Source organism: Drosophila sechellia, chromosome 3R, assembly GCF_004382195.2.
Source record: "Drosophila sechellia strain sech25 chromosome 3R, ASM438219v1, whole genome shotgun sequence".
NCBI classification, from domain to species: domain Eukaryota; kingdom Metazoa; phylum Arthropoda; class Insecta; order Diptera; family Drosophilidae; genus Drosophila; species Drosophila sechellia.
In genome coordinates, this window is record NC_045952.1 from 23,762,507 (window position 1) to 23,778,954 (window position 16,448).

At 44.2% G+C, this 16,448-nt stretch overlaps 4 protein-coding genes across 10 annotated transcripts; 3 read left to right on the forward strand and 1 right to left on the reverse strand.

Moving 5' to 3' along the window:
* Positions 1-216: 216 nt before the first annotated feature.
* On the forward strand, positions 217-2,548 carry LOC6619677 (synaptic vesicle glycoprotein 2B). Its single transcript, XM_002043856.2, has 9 exons — positions 217-313; positions 382-543; positions 631-793; positions 1,046-1,167; positions 1,225-1,531; positions 1,595-1,702; positions 1,766-1,898; positions 1,966-2,377; positions 2,441-2,548. The coding sequence occupies exons 1-9, from the start codon at positions 217-219 to the stop codon at positions 2,473-2,475; spliced, it is 1,539 nt and encodes a 512-aa protein (XP_002043892.1). The 3' UTR covers positions 2,476-2,548.
* Positions 2,549-3,131: 583 nt separating this feature from the next.
* Positions 3,132-5,279, forward strand: LOC6619678 (synaptic vesicle glycoprotein 2C). Its single transcript, XM_002043857.2, has 9 exons — positions 3,132-3,232; positions 3,306-3,467; positions 3,535-3,697; positions 3,792-3,913; positions 3,973-4,387; positions 4,449-4,575; positions 4,636-4,919; positions 4,975-5,102; positions 5,159-5,279. Exons 1-9 carry the CDS (start codon positions 3,160-3,162, stop codon positions 5,203-5,205), a joined length of 1,521 nt encoding a protein of 506 aa, XP_002043893.2. The 5' UTR covers positions 3,132-3,159; the 3' UTR covers positions 5,206-5,279.
* A 255-nt stretch (positions 5,280-5,534) lies between these two features.
* On the forward strand, positions 5,535-7,961 carry LOC6619679 (alpha-1,2-mannosyltransferase ALG9). The gene is made up of 4 exons (XM_002043858.2): positions 5,535-5,692; positions 5,751-6,113; positions 6,168-6,645; positions 6,701-7,961. Exons 1-4 carry the CDS (start codon positions 5,535-5,537, stop codon positions 7,571-7,573), a joined length of 1,872 nt encoding a protein of 623 aa, XP_002043894.1. The 3' UTR covers positions 7,574-7,961.
* Positions 7,955-16,163, reverse strand: LOC6619680 (protocadherin-23). 7 transcript variants are annotated; one of them, XM_032721314.1, is made up of 6 exons: positions 16,000-16,163; positions 14,434-14,754; positions 11,672-11,973; positions 9,415-10,458; positions 8,623-9,352; positions 7,955-8,453 (listed from the first exon to the last, which is right to left on the reverse strand). In XM_032721314.1, exons 2-6 carry the CDS (start codon positions 14,492-14,494, stop codon positions 8,218-8,220), a joined length of 2,373 nt encoding a protein of 790 aa, XP_032577205.1. In that variant the 5' UTR covers positions 14,495-14,754; positions 16,000-16,163; the 3' UTR covers positions 7,955-8,217. The 7 variants fall into 7 exon arrangements, with proteins under 7 accessions (XP_032577205.1, XP_032577208.1, XP_032577207.1 ...); XM_032721317.1 differs by having other exon boundaries at positions 7,955-8,441; positions 8,623-9,349; positions 15,950-16,163; XM_032721316.1 differs by having other exon boundaries at positions 7,955-8,441; positions 15,950-16,163.
* Positions 16,164-16,448: the final 285 nt, after the last annotated feature.

Here is a 16,448-nt window from a genome sequence, read left to right on the forward strand (position 1 = left end):
CAGTTGTAGTATATGAGTGATACACATTTTATAGACAAACAGAATATCATCTAGACCCTCATTTATCTTGATTGTGCCGTCTGATAACCCAACCTCTTGGCTGCTGCCACACTGGCACTGCTTTTATACCCACTTCAACTTGGACATTTCGTCAGTTTTAGGTTGTCGCAGGTTCGGGAATGCCAGATATCTCGAAAGTCAATCCAGGCGATCACTATGAGTTCGGAATCGGGCCAACAAGACGTTGAATCGAAGCCAAAATCGGTTGGGAGTACCAGTGCTCACGAATACGAGGATGTGCTTCAAATTATTGGTAGTGCAAATGTCCTGGAAGCCTTGAGAATCCTTATCAAATTTCGTTTTTAATTTAATGCATCCCAGGATTCGGGCGTGTGCAATGGATCGTCCTTTTTGCCGCAGGACTTCTCCTGATGATGGTCATAAACGAGACCATGGGCATGTCCTATATTACCATAGTATCCCAGTGCGATTTCGAGATGAACTCAATGGATAAGGCGGTCATGAGTGCGGCCAGTTTTATCGGTAAGTACTTTTAATTAGCATTAGTAAAACCTTATCTTTCACGTTTCCATAGTGGCATATTTCACGTGGTCCTTAACTATTCTCCAGGCATATTCTGCTCATCCTACTTTTGGGGTTACCTGAGTGACACTATAGGTCGCAGACCAGTGCTGATCTATACGACGATCGCCGGGAATTTCTTATCCTTATGCTCCACCGTCATCCCGAACTATTGGCTTTATGTGTTCATTCGTTTCGGTGTTGGATTTTTGTAAGTACTTTATTAGAATTTATAACGAACCACGTGTTTTTATAGTTATTTAGAACTTACGCAAATACTACATTACATTGCACTAGATATTGTATATGGATGCAAAGTGGATATAATCGACCTTAACTCAAAGACCTTTCGCTAGTATAAACTTTAGAATAGAACTGCAATTCCGTTAATTAACTATGTTATCTGCTAAACATCGAACACATGTATCTCACTCTAACAATATTATCAATCTAACTTAAATAGCATTGCGGGAGCATCATCAACAACCTATGCGTATCTTGGGGAATTCTTCACTCCCCGTCACCGTCCAATTGCCATTAATTACGCTAGTCTCTTCGTGGGAGTGTCCACCGTCTATGTTCCAGGTAATACCTATAGGATGTAAGCTGATTACTTTAAAAACTAGAAACCGATCCTTGTAGCTACCGCGTGGCTAATACTTTCGATGGAGTGGAGTGTCAGTATAACCGATGACTTCTCATTGCGTCCTTGGAGACTGCTGACCATTTGCTACTTGCTGCCTGGTGTTGTGGGTACATTGATGTTATGGTCTCTTCCCGAGAGTCCAAAGATCCTAATGTCCTTGGACAAAACTGAAGAGGCTTTTGCGGCAGTCGATTGGATTGCAGTGACGAATTCGGGCAAACACTTGCACGAATTCAAGGTTCATAAACTGAAAACGGAAGATAACGCGAATGGAGAAAATATACTGCTCATATCCAAGTCAGCGTGAGTTTTTATTGCTAATCAAATAGTGAGTTGAAAAACTAACAAATTAACTAACAATTTAAGGTTTACCACAATCAAGAAAATGTGGAAGGAAACTATGCCGCTGATAAGAAGACCTCACTTGCTGAACTTCGTAATCAGCTGTACGATTATGTGTGGTCTATTTTTCAGGTGAGTGATAATCACGCAAATTCCAGTTGGCTTTCAATGATAAGACTTAACTTTCACAAACAGTTCTTCGGGCATGGGTCTCTGGTATCCAGAAATTCAAAATCGATTGGGCTCAAATACGGCGGACGACTCAATGACTGTTTGCCAAGTAATTGATGCGTCAATAGATCAAATGCAAGCGAATGCAACCAATAAGGTAAGTTAACTTATAAGCTCATAAGTAGGCCATATATTTCATATTTCCTCTTGAATTCACATTGCAGATCTGCGACGACCACATAAACACCAAGAGCTATATAGACACCATCACCTATGGATCGGCCCTAATCATTGGCTATATCTTGATGGGTCTCGTTATAAACACGATCGGTCGCAAGGCCTCCATTTCAATTGGATTAACGCTAGCTGGAGCTTGTGCAATTGCGCTGATCTTTATAAAGGACGAGGTGGCCATAGTGGTTTGCTTCTGCTTGTATCTGGTACTGCCGGGACTTTGTGTCTCCATTCTGAGTGGAGCAGTCGTCGATCTGGTGCCCACCCATCTGCGTGGAAAAGCGGTGTGCATTTGCCTCATGTTGGGTCGCACGGGAAGTGTTTTCGGTAGTAACATTATCGGAGTGCTCCTGGAATCCTATTGCTCTCTTACTTTCGGGGTCTTCTCTGGAATTGTGCTGGGTAAGAAGCCTATTACTTACTAAATGTACATATATAGCTAAAGATTTCCATTTCCCTTTCCAGTATGTGCAAGTCTGACGTTGCTGTTGCCTATTTAAGATTTATCATTATAGTTTAAGTAGCTAAGTTTATTTTAAGCACCAAAATAAATTAGAATGTTTAAGAAATCAATATTTTTACTGAGCCTATTAGCCTGGCATATAAAATAGTAAAGTAAGTATGGTTACCTACTTATATTGCCTAAACTTAAATTAGTTGAAAGAATTCTTTAGCCCCTTTTATTCCATGACATTGTTCTCTAAAAAATGCAATTAAAAAGAGACTGACACTCCTTCTACAAAACCGGGCCAAAATCCAAACAAAATTTTAGAATGGAAATGCGCTCAGGTTTTATTTTGCTGAGAGAGTGTATATATATTCTTAAGTATTCCATTTTATTTCTAAAATATCCAACGAATTTTAAAACCCTCTATATAGTAACTGATTTATGCAATTTCAATGAGTGTTTTTATGCTTAGATAGCAAGATGAGACAACTACCCACACTGGCATCATACACACATTCTCAACCAGCTTGCATATAAGATCGAATTCATTGATGTACCTGAGATCTCTCAGCAAAATGTTTAATTTGAATCAAATTCAAATGCCTTAATCTCAAAACTGGTTTGCGGTTCACATGTCGCTCATTTGTTCTACAGGGGGGTTATTAGAATACAATGCTTAAAAGCAAGTGTTGCACTAACTTACTGACCAGTCGCCAGTTATCTCAGGTATGTCAACATGCACAGCTCACTGGAGAGCAATACCCTCGGGCCCAATGTGTGGGACTACGACATGGTGCTGGAGAAGATAGGTAACTAACTCGGATGACGTATTTTTGATCTGCTGCTTTTAACTGGGTTTTGGCCAAAAAAAACAAAAAACAGGCTATGGCAAGACGCAGTGGCTGCTCCTGCTCGTCAGCGGACTGCTGACCATCACATCCGTTGCAGCCCAACAAGCCATGAGCATCATTGTGATCGCCTCGCAATGCGAGTTTGAAACCACACAGGCCGAGAAGGGCGTGATGATGGCGGCTAGTGTTACAGGTGAGTTGTTATGTGAGTGGGTTGGTATACACGGCGATCACAATGGAAATTCGTGTTGAGTGCACAGGTATCTTCCTATCGACCTACATATGGGGATACATCAGCGATGATATAGGTCGTCGAAGGGTCCTACTCTATGGTAATTTTGCCAGCAATGCCCTGCAGTTCATTTTGATGTTCGTTACCAGCGTCTGGCTATTTAACATTATAAACCTTCTCGTTGGAATTAGGTGAGTACGAGCGCTAAAACGTAATTTATTGCAAAAATCTTTGACTCTACCATGCTGGAATGAATTCTCACATTCGATTGTCATATGAATACAGTGTTGGCGCGGTGTCAGCAGCACTCTATGCATATCTGAGTGAATTCAATATACCACGACATCGCGCCGTGGCGATTAACTATTCGACGATGTTTGTTAGTGTTACGGCCATATATGTTCCAGGTATGCATGATTGCTCACGGCTATAAAAGATTTATTAACTAAATTATTTGAACTTACAGCAACTGCTTGGTTGGTACTCTCATCGAACTGGGCCATCACCATGGGAGATTTTGTGTTTAGGCCATGGCGTTTGCTGTTGCTAGTTAGTCTGCTGCCAGGATTTATTGGCGGCTTGATATTACTCTATTATCCTGAAAGCCCCAAGCTCCTGCTGTCCCAAGAAAAGAACAACGAAGCCATTGAAGCTGTGGCTTGGATCAGTAAATTTAACAGGGGAAAATCAATACACCAAGTTTTAAACTGCGATGAATTTACACTGAAGTCCGAGGATCCAGTGGGCAAAAACTTGTTGGCCGAAAGCCAAGGATGTGGTATATTATCCAAAATTTGCAGGGCCACCATTCCACTTTTTCACAAGCCACATGGATTTAATTTTATTCTTTGCAATTTGGCATTATTTGGAATGTTTTTCAGGTAATCCTTAATGGCGATAGACTATAATAAGTTCTTAGGATTATAAATAATTTTTTTATAGTTCAAACGGCATGCAGCTTTGGTTTCCCGAAATTGTTAATCGGTCATCAGGTGCCGAAAATAACTCTTCAACAGTTTGCGAAATTCTCAGCGTACCTGTAGAACACGTTAATGTTACAGAAACTTTGGTAATTATGAACATATTCTAAAATTAGGTAACCAATTCTAATACTTAATTATCATTTTAGGATTGCACCGATCCTATTAGTAGCAAAACCTATATAGACAACCTCGTTGTAGGTTTCGCATTTCTGATTGGATTCTCGATTCAAGGACTAATACTTAATCCTTTGGGCCGTAAAAATGTACTTTTAGCTGCCCTGGCAGTTGCGACATTAAGTGGAGTCCTTTTGCATTTTATGGAAAGTCCAACAGGAGTCCTTGTTCTCTTCTGCCTCTACATTCTTTTGCCAGGGCTTTCGATTTCAATTATGATTGGTGCCATTGTTGATTTGGTTCCTACACATTTGAGGTAATTGATTCATTTTTTTATTAAAGTTGAAATAATTATTTACTATTCCGATCAGATCCAAGGCAGTTAGCTTTTGCATGTCACTGGGAAGACTTGGGATCATTGCAGCTACGAACTTGATGGGAGTTATGCTGCAGCCTTATTGCAACACCACTTTTGCCATGTTTACGTGCACGCTAATTGGTAAGTAATTCGACCAATGGAAGAATTTAAACTAACTAAATATTCTTTCATTTCAGTGTGCATTGTTATCGTTCATTACCTACCAATTCGGAACTCAGCTTAATGAATTGTTCATTTTTGTATTTGTATATTTTTCTTCTTGAATGTTTTTATTAAATTTTTACTTCAATATTTAAACGGTTGTCTTTTAAAATTACAATGGTAACATCACTTCCAGTTCAAAAAGCCGTTACAATAGTCACGTCAGCTCATATATCGATAACAAATTTGAGTTGATGTGTATGGCACATAACTAGTGGACAAGAATACCTCAACTGAAATCCAGGTTCCCAAGATAACATTGATGCAATCGATAACCTGCGCCACATAATATTGATAATATACAATACTTTGCAACTTTTCCGCCGGCAATTTTCCCAGAAAGTCCGGATTATGGCGCCTCCGGCTGCGCGCGCTCGCTACATAGCCAACAAGGCGGACAATCAGATTCTCTCAAAAAAGCCTCCCAAAAGACCGGGCCTAAATAGGAACAACAAGGCCAAGGAAGCCGCACCGGCCGGCAAAAAGAAGGATAAGGATGCTAAAAAGCGGTAAGTATTGGTCTGCGTATCCTGATTCCCACTAATCGCGGTTACTTCTCACCCGCAGCAACCAACCTACGAGTGGAGCCCAAGAGAAGGGGCTTCCCAACCCCATAATGCCCAGTGTTCAGACCGCCTTCAAGACCTTCGTGAGTGCCCGGCTGTGCAGCGCCATTTGGGCGTACATAGCCGACTGCGACGAGACGTTTAACTACTGGGAGCCGCTGCACTACATCATCAATGGTCATGGGCTCCAGACGTGGGAGTACAGCCCCCAGTTTGGACTCCGATCGTACACCTACCTATTGCTGCAGGGCGTGCCCGGATACTTTTACCAAAAGCTGTTCAATCCCAGTCCCATTCTTATTTTCTACATGGTGCGATGTATGCTGGGTTTCGGTTGTGCCGTAATGGAGCGATATATGTACAAGTAAGCATGTCATTGGTATTATATCCTGTTCAAAACTAACTAAACTTTATTTAGGTCCATTTGTCAAGAGTTTGGAATTCACATCGGTCGTCTGTGGCTGATATTCCAGCTCTTCAGTGTGGGCATGTTTGTGTCCAGCACCGCTCTACTGCCATCATCCTTTTCCATGTACTTTGGCTGTGCTGCCCTGGCCGCCTGGTGGCAACAAAATTACTGTTTTGCCATATTCCTGACAGCAATATCCGCTTTGCTTGGTTGGCCATTTGCTGCGCTTATTGGCATTCCGCTGGTGCTGGAGATGCTTCTAAGGCAGCGGGATTGGAAGACCTTTGTTCAGTGGACACTGATATCGGGCGCCACGGTTGCCATTCCCATGATTGCCATTGATACCAGCTACTTTGGCAAACTGACATTTGCGCCTTTAAATATAGTTTGGTACAATGTGTTCACCAGCCACGGACCAAACATATTTGGCACGGAACCACTCAGTTACTACATTATCAATGGTTTCCTTAACTTTAATATTATTTGGGTAAGCTATTGTATCTATTATTTTTTTAAATTTATAAAAACTGTTTCCCTTATAGCTCCTGGCACTTCAACTACCCATAATGCTGGTCATGGACTATTTGATTGTGCCAGCCAAATCAAAGTCGACGTTAAATTTCCCCCACTACATATCGCTGGCTCCCCTGTACCTGTGGCTTCTCGTCTTCTTTGCCCAACCGCACAAGGAAGAGCGCTTTCTGTTTCCCATATATCCCTTAATCTCCCTTTGTGGAGCCATTACTGTGGATGTGTATCAGCGCATATTCTTCCGCATGAAATCGGTGATCTTCAAAATTAAGGCGGGAGTTCATTATCTGGACCACAGCATGTTCATTGCCATCCTGGTTATGGTAACCAGCACATTGTTGGGACTTTCCAGGGTGTTTGCCCTGTACAGGAACTACCATGCTCCGATGGATTTGATGCTGGAACTGAACCAGTTTAAGGCGACACCGCAGTACGACCCGGATGTGATATACAACGTGTGTATTGGCAAAGATTGGCATCGATATCCGGGCAGCTTCTTCTTTCCCGCCAAAAACTTCAGGCTGCGTTTTCTAAAATCCGAATTCCGAGGCATGCTGCCCGCGTACTATGACGAACGCCAAAATGCTACTAAGGTAGTGCAACCGTACTTTAACGATCTCAACCAGGAAAATGAGCACATGTACTTTGACTACGACCGTTGCGATTTCCTCGTCGACTTTGATGAAGGCAAGTATACGGCTCTGGAACCCAACTATTCGAAGCGATCCAAAGACTGGTCTGTGATGAAGAGCCTGCCCTTCCTCATTCCGGAGAAGTCGCACAAGGTGTTACGTGCCTTCTATGTGCCATTCCTGACCGACAATCACATTCAGTACGGAGACTTTAATCTGCTCAAGAGAAAGACGGAACGAAATGGCAGGTAAAGGCAGGCCCAGATAGAAGGAGTCTGGAGTCATGCCACAAAAACTCCAATGTATCCTTAGCATATGGGTTGGCTCTCTTATTCTTTTAAACCAAAAAACGCATTAATCTTAAAATAATTCCAAGCAAATATGCATAAGAAACTATAGCTTCAATTCATATTGAATTTATAGTGATTTCTAAGTATCTTTACACCCCTGAGAGCCTCTATCTGTATTTGAAATAATCTTACGTACCCAGCAATGAATTTGTAATATCCTTATATCTGTTCTATGTCAGTGAAGCGTTTTTAATTCTAGTTATTTTCGTTTTGTCCATGCCAAAGTTGTGAAGATCACCAGAATCGAAGTAGAACATAAGCGTCAAGAATATAAACAACGAGATTCGTAAGGTAAACTGTTTGCATGGAAGGGGCCAACATGCTTGAATAGTCGAAAACTTTATTGGACGGATCCGTTTACAATCTGGGAAGCAAAACTTTACAATGGAAATCGCTTGGACTTAGCCTAGTGCTGGGTCTGTTTACAATGCTATATTTGGTCTACTCAATGTACATACACGTGTGTGGGGCCTAAACCTAATCCTAAACTGACTTAGCAGCGATATTTACAAGCTCTCCGTGAGTAGCTGGCTCCCCTCCTGCGCTCTAGAAGTAGACCGTCAAGTTGTTCTCGGAGGAACCCATGGCATCGGTGGCGGATAGAAGATTGGAGCCCGCATTGGCGGGTGTGGTACTGATGGTGGTGACCCCACCGCTTGCCACTCCCGTGGCAGCCACTTTCCGGTTGTTGTTCTCCGTCTGCAGGGAGTCGTGCTCGATCTCATCCTCCTCGAAGAGCTGGCCATTGGCGGAAGCACGCGAAACTATGCCTGGCAAGAAGACTTTTAATAGTGAATGTTTCGGGTGAGAAAGGGGGAACGGATTGTTGGGAAAGATCAAAGATGCATCTCTGATTAATTTCTTGTTTTTGTACGTTATTAATTTTGAATTTGGATGAACTAAGTTGTTGACTGGCACCCTTGGCAATAATAATGATTGACTTTCACTTACTGCGCACTGTGGCCGCATAGCTCTCCCGCTGGCGCTCCCGGTCCCGCTCCCTCTCTCGTTCCCGCTCCAACAAGGCGGCGGAACTACCGAGGGCCATGCTACTACTGGCTCCACTGGCCACGTGATGCAAGCCATTGTTCATCGGATTGGCCATGGTGATGTTACCGCCGTGCTTCATGTGCAGCACGGAGACGCCGCCGCTCGTTACACTGGCTCCGATGCCGTTGCCATTCCCCGCCAGCTTTTCGTGGGTAACCAGATTGGCAGACGACACGCTGCTGTGCGCCTGGCTGTGCACCCGATTCCGACCGAGTCCCAATCCGCTGGATGCACTCTTGCCTTGCTTCTTCGATCGCACTATGTAGCAGCTTAGCGCCACTATGATCATCAGAAAGAGACCCATTATCATGCCGAACATGCCCAACATGTTGCTGTTCCATCCGGACCGAGCCAGCGTCAGGCCCTCCATGGTGACACTGACCGGAACGGAAGTGCTCCTGGGTGGTACGCCCGTGTCCGTGGCGATGGCTATGAGATGGACCGTGGACTCGTTGAGACTCTGTAGCTGCTCCGGACGCATGTAGATATTTCCAGTAGAATCAATTTCGAACAGTCCGGCGTGCTGACCACGAAGCGAGAGTTCCAGTTTGTCATTGCGATCCCCATCAGCAGCCTCCACCTTGCCGATGAGCACGCCCTCGAAGGAATCCGCGCGGGATTGCAGGGACTGCTGGAGGTGAGTATTTTTAAAGGTAAGATTAAGAAGTAAGATAACGCTTTTCAAACACTTACGCTTTTGGGCACCATAAACTCGTAGTGGGTTTCCCGGAACCGAGGTTCCCAGTCATTCACGTCAATCACCTCCAGGGTAAGTTCCGCGGTGCTATTAGTCATGCCATCGGTGGCTAGGACCTGGAACTCGTGCTTGGTCATCTTCTCGTAGTCGAGTGGCTTGGCTAGCACAAGTTCTCCTAGCGATCCTACGCTAAAGAACTGCGAATTCACGGGATCGGGAATGACGTACTTGAGGTGTTTGCCGGGCTTATTGGTGGGCAGTGCTAGAATCCGATTCCCAACTGCCGTATCCTCGCGAATGCGCATTACGAATCGCTTCTGGACAAAGGCCAGAGTGCTCAAATCACTGTGACTCCCAGGTCGCGTCAACTGTACTGTGGTCAAGGCATAACGATCTGGATTGTCAATTTGCGTGGCCTTCACCACCAACGTTGCTCCATTGGCCACATCCGCATATCCGATAGGTGTCAGCAGGCTAATTGCTCCATTGTGTGGATGGATGCGGAAGTACTTGGCATCCTGCGACTGGACTATCGTGTACTGAATGGGCGCACATATACCCTCGTCCTGATCCACCGCCTTCAGTGGCTCCGGCCGCATACGCAGCTCTCCTGGCCTACCATCCGCTGGTATCTCAGCGCTGTAGGACTCTCGCTGGAACTTTGGGTTCTGATCATCCGCATCCGTGATGACCACCCGCAGCAACGTGTCCGAGTGACGTGGCGGTGTGCCCTGATCCTGAGCCCTCAGCTTCACTGTAAAATTCTGCAGTTGCTCGTAGTCGAGGGCTTTCTTTAGCACCAGCGTGCCTTCCAGAGGATTGAGGAACTGTACATACTCTGAGTACGGTCCTGGCAGCACCTGGTACTCCACCGTGGAGAAGGGACCCGGTTGGTCGGCATCCTCGGCACGGGCGCCCTGCAGGATTCTAGTGCCCGGAACGGTCACCTCCGAAAGTGTTAGAGTGTAGGGCGTTCCGATCCACTGGGGGGCATTGTCATTCACATCAGTTACTCGCACGTTCACGGGAATGACGAAGCTCTGTAGAGAAATTGATTGAGGTGGAAATTGAGCAAGGAAGGTATACACTCAAAAAAAAGTTCAAAGCCATAACTGGCTACTAACTCATACTATGCAATTTAGCTATTACTTTGTTATTTTGTATTTTACTCGACATTTTAACGAACTTATACCCCTTTTCTGCCTATGTAAAACAACCCATTTTCGAGTGTGTGCACTTCAAGACAAACACCTTCTTTTTAGCACACGTATGCTGGTCACTGACCTCGCAGGAGTTCAAAGCCCAACCACGCCGCCGAATGTCCTGCACACATTTGCATGTTTAGCGGACCTCGCTCCCCAAACCAGGACATCCCCGCTACCTTCAACCACCCAGCTAGATTTCTACCCGCAAACGGAAGCCTTAATGGATAATTTATGGCCACGAAGTTGGGGCTAACCGCAGGCGCCAAAGGGGTTGGCTGTCAGAAGCGTGCCCGTGGTCCTATAGGACCAGGAAACCAGTGGTGACTAGACCCAAGTCTGCGATCTTGAGATGATCGTTTGAGTGGCAAAAGGTGTTCATTATGATGACAAATAATAGCTCCAACGGATATTCCTTAGAAATGAATGCATTGTCAATCTATTTCAGATCTTGATTCCACCTTCGATGGCTCCTTCGCGTTTAAATGGACTTGCAGCAGTCGTTGCTGTTGAAGTAGGAAATAGCGCTTTGTTGATTCTAAAATTGAAATGGGCGTTGTGTCTGACAAGTTTTCAATTGTTTATAGAGTGCCTCGAATAGCCGCAACGCCGGGAACCGTGTTTACCGAAATTTAACAAAGCTTAGCTAGCCCAAGGGAACACGCACTACCTAAAGGAGGTGGAGGTGGAGGAGGAGGCATGGGTTCAAGAAGGTGGCCACTTGCTGTATATAGGTTAATTGGTTTCCCATTGAATTGCACGAACGGGTCCTTCGCAGGTGCGGAATGCGGTTCCGAAGTGGCCGACAGGAAGAGCTCCAAGGAAATGTGCACGATGTGGGTCAACGACCAGGACGACTGATTAATTGCGGCGTTAGCCTGATCGGCAAGTTCTTAGCCACCACTTTCGTTAGTTTAATTCGACATGCTGGCTATATGTTCACCCATTATGGTAGAACTAGCTAAATTCTAAGCACCCTAGTTTCTTGTGGTTTTCTCTCAAGAAAATACCATTAGTATATATCACTGGGATGGAGGGAGAAAATGCTTACCGGATCCGTTGAATGCCTTCGTATGCAGATCACATTCACGTAGATGGACGAAGGACCTCTCACGCCCTCCTTGTCCAGTTCCACCGATAGAGCTAGCTCCTTGGTGCCGGGATGAATCTCAACTGGCGCATTCTTTTCCCTCAATGAAAGATTGATGTCGCCTGTTTCGGCATTGGCATCCCCATTGATCCGCAGCTTGCCGATTATGGAGCCCACCGCCAGATCCTCGGTGGCAAGAAAACTTTCCGCGGAACCTCCGCCCTCCAGGTAACAACGTGAGTCCAGAATGGCGCCCAAAGTAGCTAGAAAGTAAGGAAAATTGTATATGTTAGTATGTTTTTCATCAACCAGTGTCGCTGACCTAAAAAAGAATACCATGTTTCAGTATCGGACTACAAATTGGACTCTCTCCCTTTCAGGCTTACTTTCGGTCCGTCCTGATAATTGCGAATTAAGAGTAAATTGCAGCGACAGGCAGAGGAAGCCACCACATTGATGGACCGGACGGTCCAGTGTTTGTGTTCCAGTGAGCCACCTGTCCGAATCGCCAGACATGTTTGCTCGTACCTCGGATACGCTCTACTAAGCTTCCGTTTTCTTTCATTTCGAGTGCTGCAATTTTGGGCCCGCGCTGCAAAGGCGAAGACCAACCACGGTGGGTCCCAGTGGATATCCATGTGGGTAACTGGCCACATGGAACAGCTCTCTGGCCGCTTCGCAGCTGATTTGCGTTTCCGGACAAGCTCTGATATCTAATTGTGTTAGTGTGCAATGGTTAAACTTGAGATGGTCATGCAAATGGATGCGAACACTTGCGCTCCTCGGATGCAAATTGCTACAAGTTTATTCGGATAAAACTAGAAGAAAGTCCATTTTCCTAACTACACAACTTGATATCTTAAATGACATATTTATGTGGATGTAATGCTTCTAAGCTACGACCAATTACTTAACTCCCATGGGAGCATGACATAACACCTTATTTTTTGGGCAGTGCAATTATAAACTCTGCAAGTATCTCCCCTAAAATGTTCCGGTTTATACCTCCAATCCCTTGACCACCTCAAAAACAAGTTCTTATTATGTGCTAACAGTATAATTTCAGTTTGTTTCTTCTTTTAATTTTGTTCTGGTAAACGGTTGTCGGTTTACAAACGACTTAGAATGACCATGGCTGGGGGTCGCCCGTCATCTCCGGCGGGATTTTCTCCATGCGAGATACAGATACATCTGCGATGAGGCAGAGTGAAATCTTCTAGCTGTGTCTTCAAGATCTTCGTTGTAGGTTAATTGTTGTGACATTGGGCAATGCATATGGTAATGAAGATCTGCGCTCGCGGACTTTCTTCGACAGTTAAAAGTGTTTTGAAAATTAGTCTAATTGCTGCGGATTTATTACAAAATCTCTCAGATATGTGCTGATAGCTCACGTATGTGTACATGCACTACTTTCTGCAGAAAATGGAAAGTTTTATAATCGTTATCTGAAATCGGGACTACGCACGGGAATCCATCCCGCACTGAAATTACCCAACTATCCTACTAATTAGTAGCGAATGCATGTATGCAATCCGGTTTATTTAAAAACCAAGACTAATTAGAGTCATTGGATTCCAAAACTCATCCATAAGCCGCAAATATCTGAAGCGTAAATCCGCGAAGCTTTACCCAAATGGAGTGGAGATTAAATAGCGAACCAAATACCCACCTAAAGATTACATAAGTTCTACTTTTATTTTTATTTTTTGCCAAGTGGGTGAGTGTAAGACAAATGAAAGTGAGTTGGCGGCTGAACAAATTTGGCCAAAACTACGTGAATGTGCATATGGATGTGGCGGAGTTGGAGAAAAGTTTCAACAATCAAAAAGTTCAGAAAACAAATTTTCATTCGGTTTGTTTTGGTTGCTTTTGATAAAACAACAGCATGAAAGCCCAAAAAGAGAAAAAGTGTCCGTTCAGCTTGGTGATTTTCATGAAAACGCCAACGAAACGACAAACTCCTCGGTCTGGGCCACTGACTTTGGCCAAAGGTATACACTATAGTCATATAGGTATAGGGCCTTTATTTTTGGTATTCCAAACGGCAACTTGTGGCTCCTCGCCATATTCGAGTTCTGTCTGGTTAAACATAGTAAGCATCGACATAAGTATTTCGCAATCAATCTTTGTGGCACAGGTCAAGCTATGTCAGCTATATGGCAAACCCGTTAAGGAAGAACTTGAACTGTGACAGAGCCATTAAGACACATGTGTGTTCTATGCCCCAAGTGGAGTAACGATACCACTCGAGTATGACAACGTAATGAACCGAGATTAATGCACTGAATGGAACTCGAAACTGGAGCAACTTCATGACCACAATCGGCCTGCGTATCCATATCCAGAAAAGGTAAAACCCTTTGACAGCTGCCCCATGAGGCGGGATTGCGATGGGGGGCATGGAGCTTGTGGACTTGGGCATTTGGGGGTGGGCAAAACCCCAGTAAGTCAGGTAAAAACTTTTATCCGTCATAAATCGTTGGACCTGAACGACGTTGACGTCTCCGTTTGTTTTCTTCGCCGCCGACTTTCCTCTTTATTTTATCGAGTCTCGCTAGGAATTTCACTATTTTTCAGTTTTTACTTTTCGAGGGTTACATGCGGTTAATTGCTTTGTTTGTTTTCGATTATCAAAGACGACACTTGGATCCGGAATTACCAAACATTCCAACATTCCGATTCAATAGCTACAGCTACCCCATAAATACGTTTAAAGGACTCACCTTTATCAAACCAGCAGAGAGCCAAGATCGCATAGTATATCCATTGTTGATTTATCCGCATTTTGTACAACTATATTATATTAGCAATTAGGTTAGTTGATAGTTCCTCAGCTTTTCAGATCCACATAACACTTCCACACAAATCATGAAAATAATTTAGAAATTTAGCTCAGTCACTTCACTTGATGTTCCTTAGCACTTTCCATACTCCATTTGTTTAACAGGCAGGTTTTTTTTTATTTAAGCAATAACTTTGCGTCTATCTGCGATGTGCCGCCATAAACGAATTGAATTTATGTGCAACTTTTCCTTTGTTTAGCCCTGTAATAGGCAAAATGGCAATTTGAAATGGATAATGCTGGGGGCTTCACGGGGGCAATTGGAGTCTTCTAGATTATTACAAGATTATTAGATAGACTAAACACTCTGGCACAGAAACCAAAGCAACTGGAACATTAGCACTCCCCACCGCCCAACCTTCTAGCAACTGAAAGTTGTTCTTCATCTTTAGCATAAACGCCCTCCTACCCCACCGCCCCTCCTGTGACCCATTGTCTTCTGGTTGTGGGGCAAATGTCGCACACATGTCACCTCCAAGTTGCGCGTTTGGAGTTGGATGACGGGAGTGGGGTCGCTGGCTTGGTTGCCACATTGTTGTCACCAACGGAATTGGCGGCATTCTATTCCGCCAGGAACTTCAAGAATAACACAAGCGAAAAGCGGAGGATTCTTTTCGAAGCCGAAGCAAGGAATACTCTTCCTATGCCACCTTGTAGCTATCCGAACTTTAGCAACCATGAATTCATTATAATATTCTATCCACCCAGACTGATATGTAGATCAAGTTCATCCATATGAAAATAGGTATGCAGATCAGTCTGTTATACCCTCATGGACTTAAAGAGTATATAGACAACAGCAGCCACTGAAGACGGTGGCAATGTTTTTGTTGTTGTTTCCTTGGTTCCGGTATTTTTGAGCCAGTGGAAGAATTCGAAACGCCCGTTTACACGGGCCAAAGGAGCTTCCCCCTCCTGGCCAGGATTTATGGCATACCACAGCTGGTGGGCGGGTGTTTTGAGGATGAGGGAGGACAGCGTGGGGAGTGGGAGGCGTGCTGCATCGTTTGATGGCTGAATCCGGAGGTTTGGGGGACAGACAAACATTTGCATACAAATCGCATAGCTGGCCGTTGGCCGATGGCGAAAATGAAAACGCTTTTTTGACCGGAAGCCCGCGGAAGCGCACAAAAAAGTCATTCACCTGTGTAAAAACGGTTACATTTTCCGATATTCGCCTGTGGCGCAAACTGTGAACTTGTTTTCCCCAGGGGCTTTTCATTCGGATAAACTGTTAACTGATTTACGGCATATGGGAGATTTAATTGGGGACAATTTATGGATTCCGGTAATAACTTCAAGTTGGGCTAATAAAATAAGATGAAAAGGAAAATATTTAACTGCGTTTCCTGTTAGTTTTTTTTAAAATGCAAACCCTTTTCGCATGATTTTCATACTTCGAACTGCATATATGCTTCACTGTACTTTATGTTTTGCAAACACGCACTTAATCCTTTCGGGCTTTATCTTCCAGATGCTCTAAATGTTAGTTATTTCATTGTTGTGGCCGCGATTGCAACGGACAAAGAACAAAGTTGACCGATACGCTTTCAGTTAGTAATCCGCAGCGCTGAACGAGCTCTCGCCTCGCGATCCAAACACAAACTGATTTTCCTTCCATAATGTAGCCAGAGTCGCGCCCCTAACAACCGACGGCAATAAAAGAAGCAGCAACAGCCTGTGAAGCCGGTGTGCGCTCACTATCAACATGCATGCACACATGCGACAGTCGGGGTCACAAAAATAGTGATCTTTCACACGCCCTCAGAAGAAACCTCCAGAAGAAACCTTCAAAACATTTTGATCTCGCAGACAAATGTTAAAGATGCAAAAATTGAACTTTTTGTTCACTTTTCACTTTTAAAACAGTCGCAAGGTATTTAAAAAAAAAAAACC

Coding starts and splice junctions, on each gene's coding strand:
- LOC6619677 (XM_002043856.2), top strand. CDS start 217: ATGAGTTCGGAATCGGGCCAACAAGACGTTGAATCGAAGCCAAAATCG. Junction 314..381: donor GGATGTGCTTCAAATTATTG/GTAGTGCAAATG, acceptor AATGCATCCCAG/GATTCGGGCGTGTGCAATGG. Junction 2,378..2,440: donor CTTCTCTGGAATTGTGCTGG/GTAAGAAGCCTA, acceptor TTCCCTTTCCAG/TATGTGCAAGTCTGACGTTG.
- LOC6619678 (XM_002043857.2), top strand. CDS start 3,160: ATGCACAGCTCACTGGAGAGCAATACCCTCGGGCCCAATGTGTGGGAC. Junction 4,388..4,448: donor TTATTTGGAATGTTTTTCAG/GTAATCCTTAAT, acceptor ATTTTTTTATAG/TTCAAACGGCATGCAGCTTT. Junction 5,103..5,158: donor GTTTACGTGCACGCTAATTG/GTAAGTAATTCG, acceptor CTTTCATTTCAG/TGTGCATTGTTATCGTTCAT.
- LOC6619679 (XM_002043858.2), top strand. CDS start 5,535: ATGGCGCCTCCGGCTGCGCGCGCTCGCTACATAGCCAACAAGGCGGAC. Junction 6,114..6,167: donor ATGGAGCGATATATGTACAA/GTAAGCATGTCA, acceptor AACTTTATTTAG/GTCCATTTGTCAAGAGTTTG. Junction 6,646..6,700: donor TTAACTTTAATATTATTTGG/GTAAGCTATTGT, acceptor TTTCCCTTATAG/CTCCTGGCACTTCAACTACC.
- LOC6619680 (XM_032721311.1), bottom strand. CDS start 12,049: ATGGTATTCTTTTTTAGGTCAGCGACACTGGTTGATGAAAAACATACT. Junction 10,459..11,671: donor GAAGGCATTCAACGGATCCG/GTAAGCATTTTC, acceptor ATTTCTCTACAG/AGCTTCGTCATTCCCGTGAA. Junction 8,454..8,622: donor CTATGCGGCCACAGTGCGCA/GTAAGTGAAAGT, acceptor CACTATTAAAAG/TCTTCTTGCCAGGCATAGTT.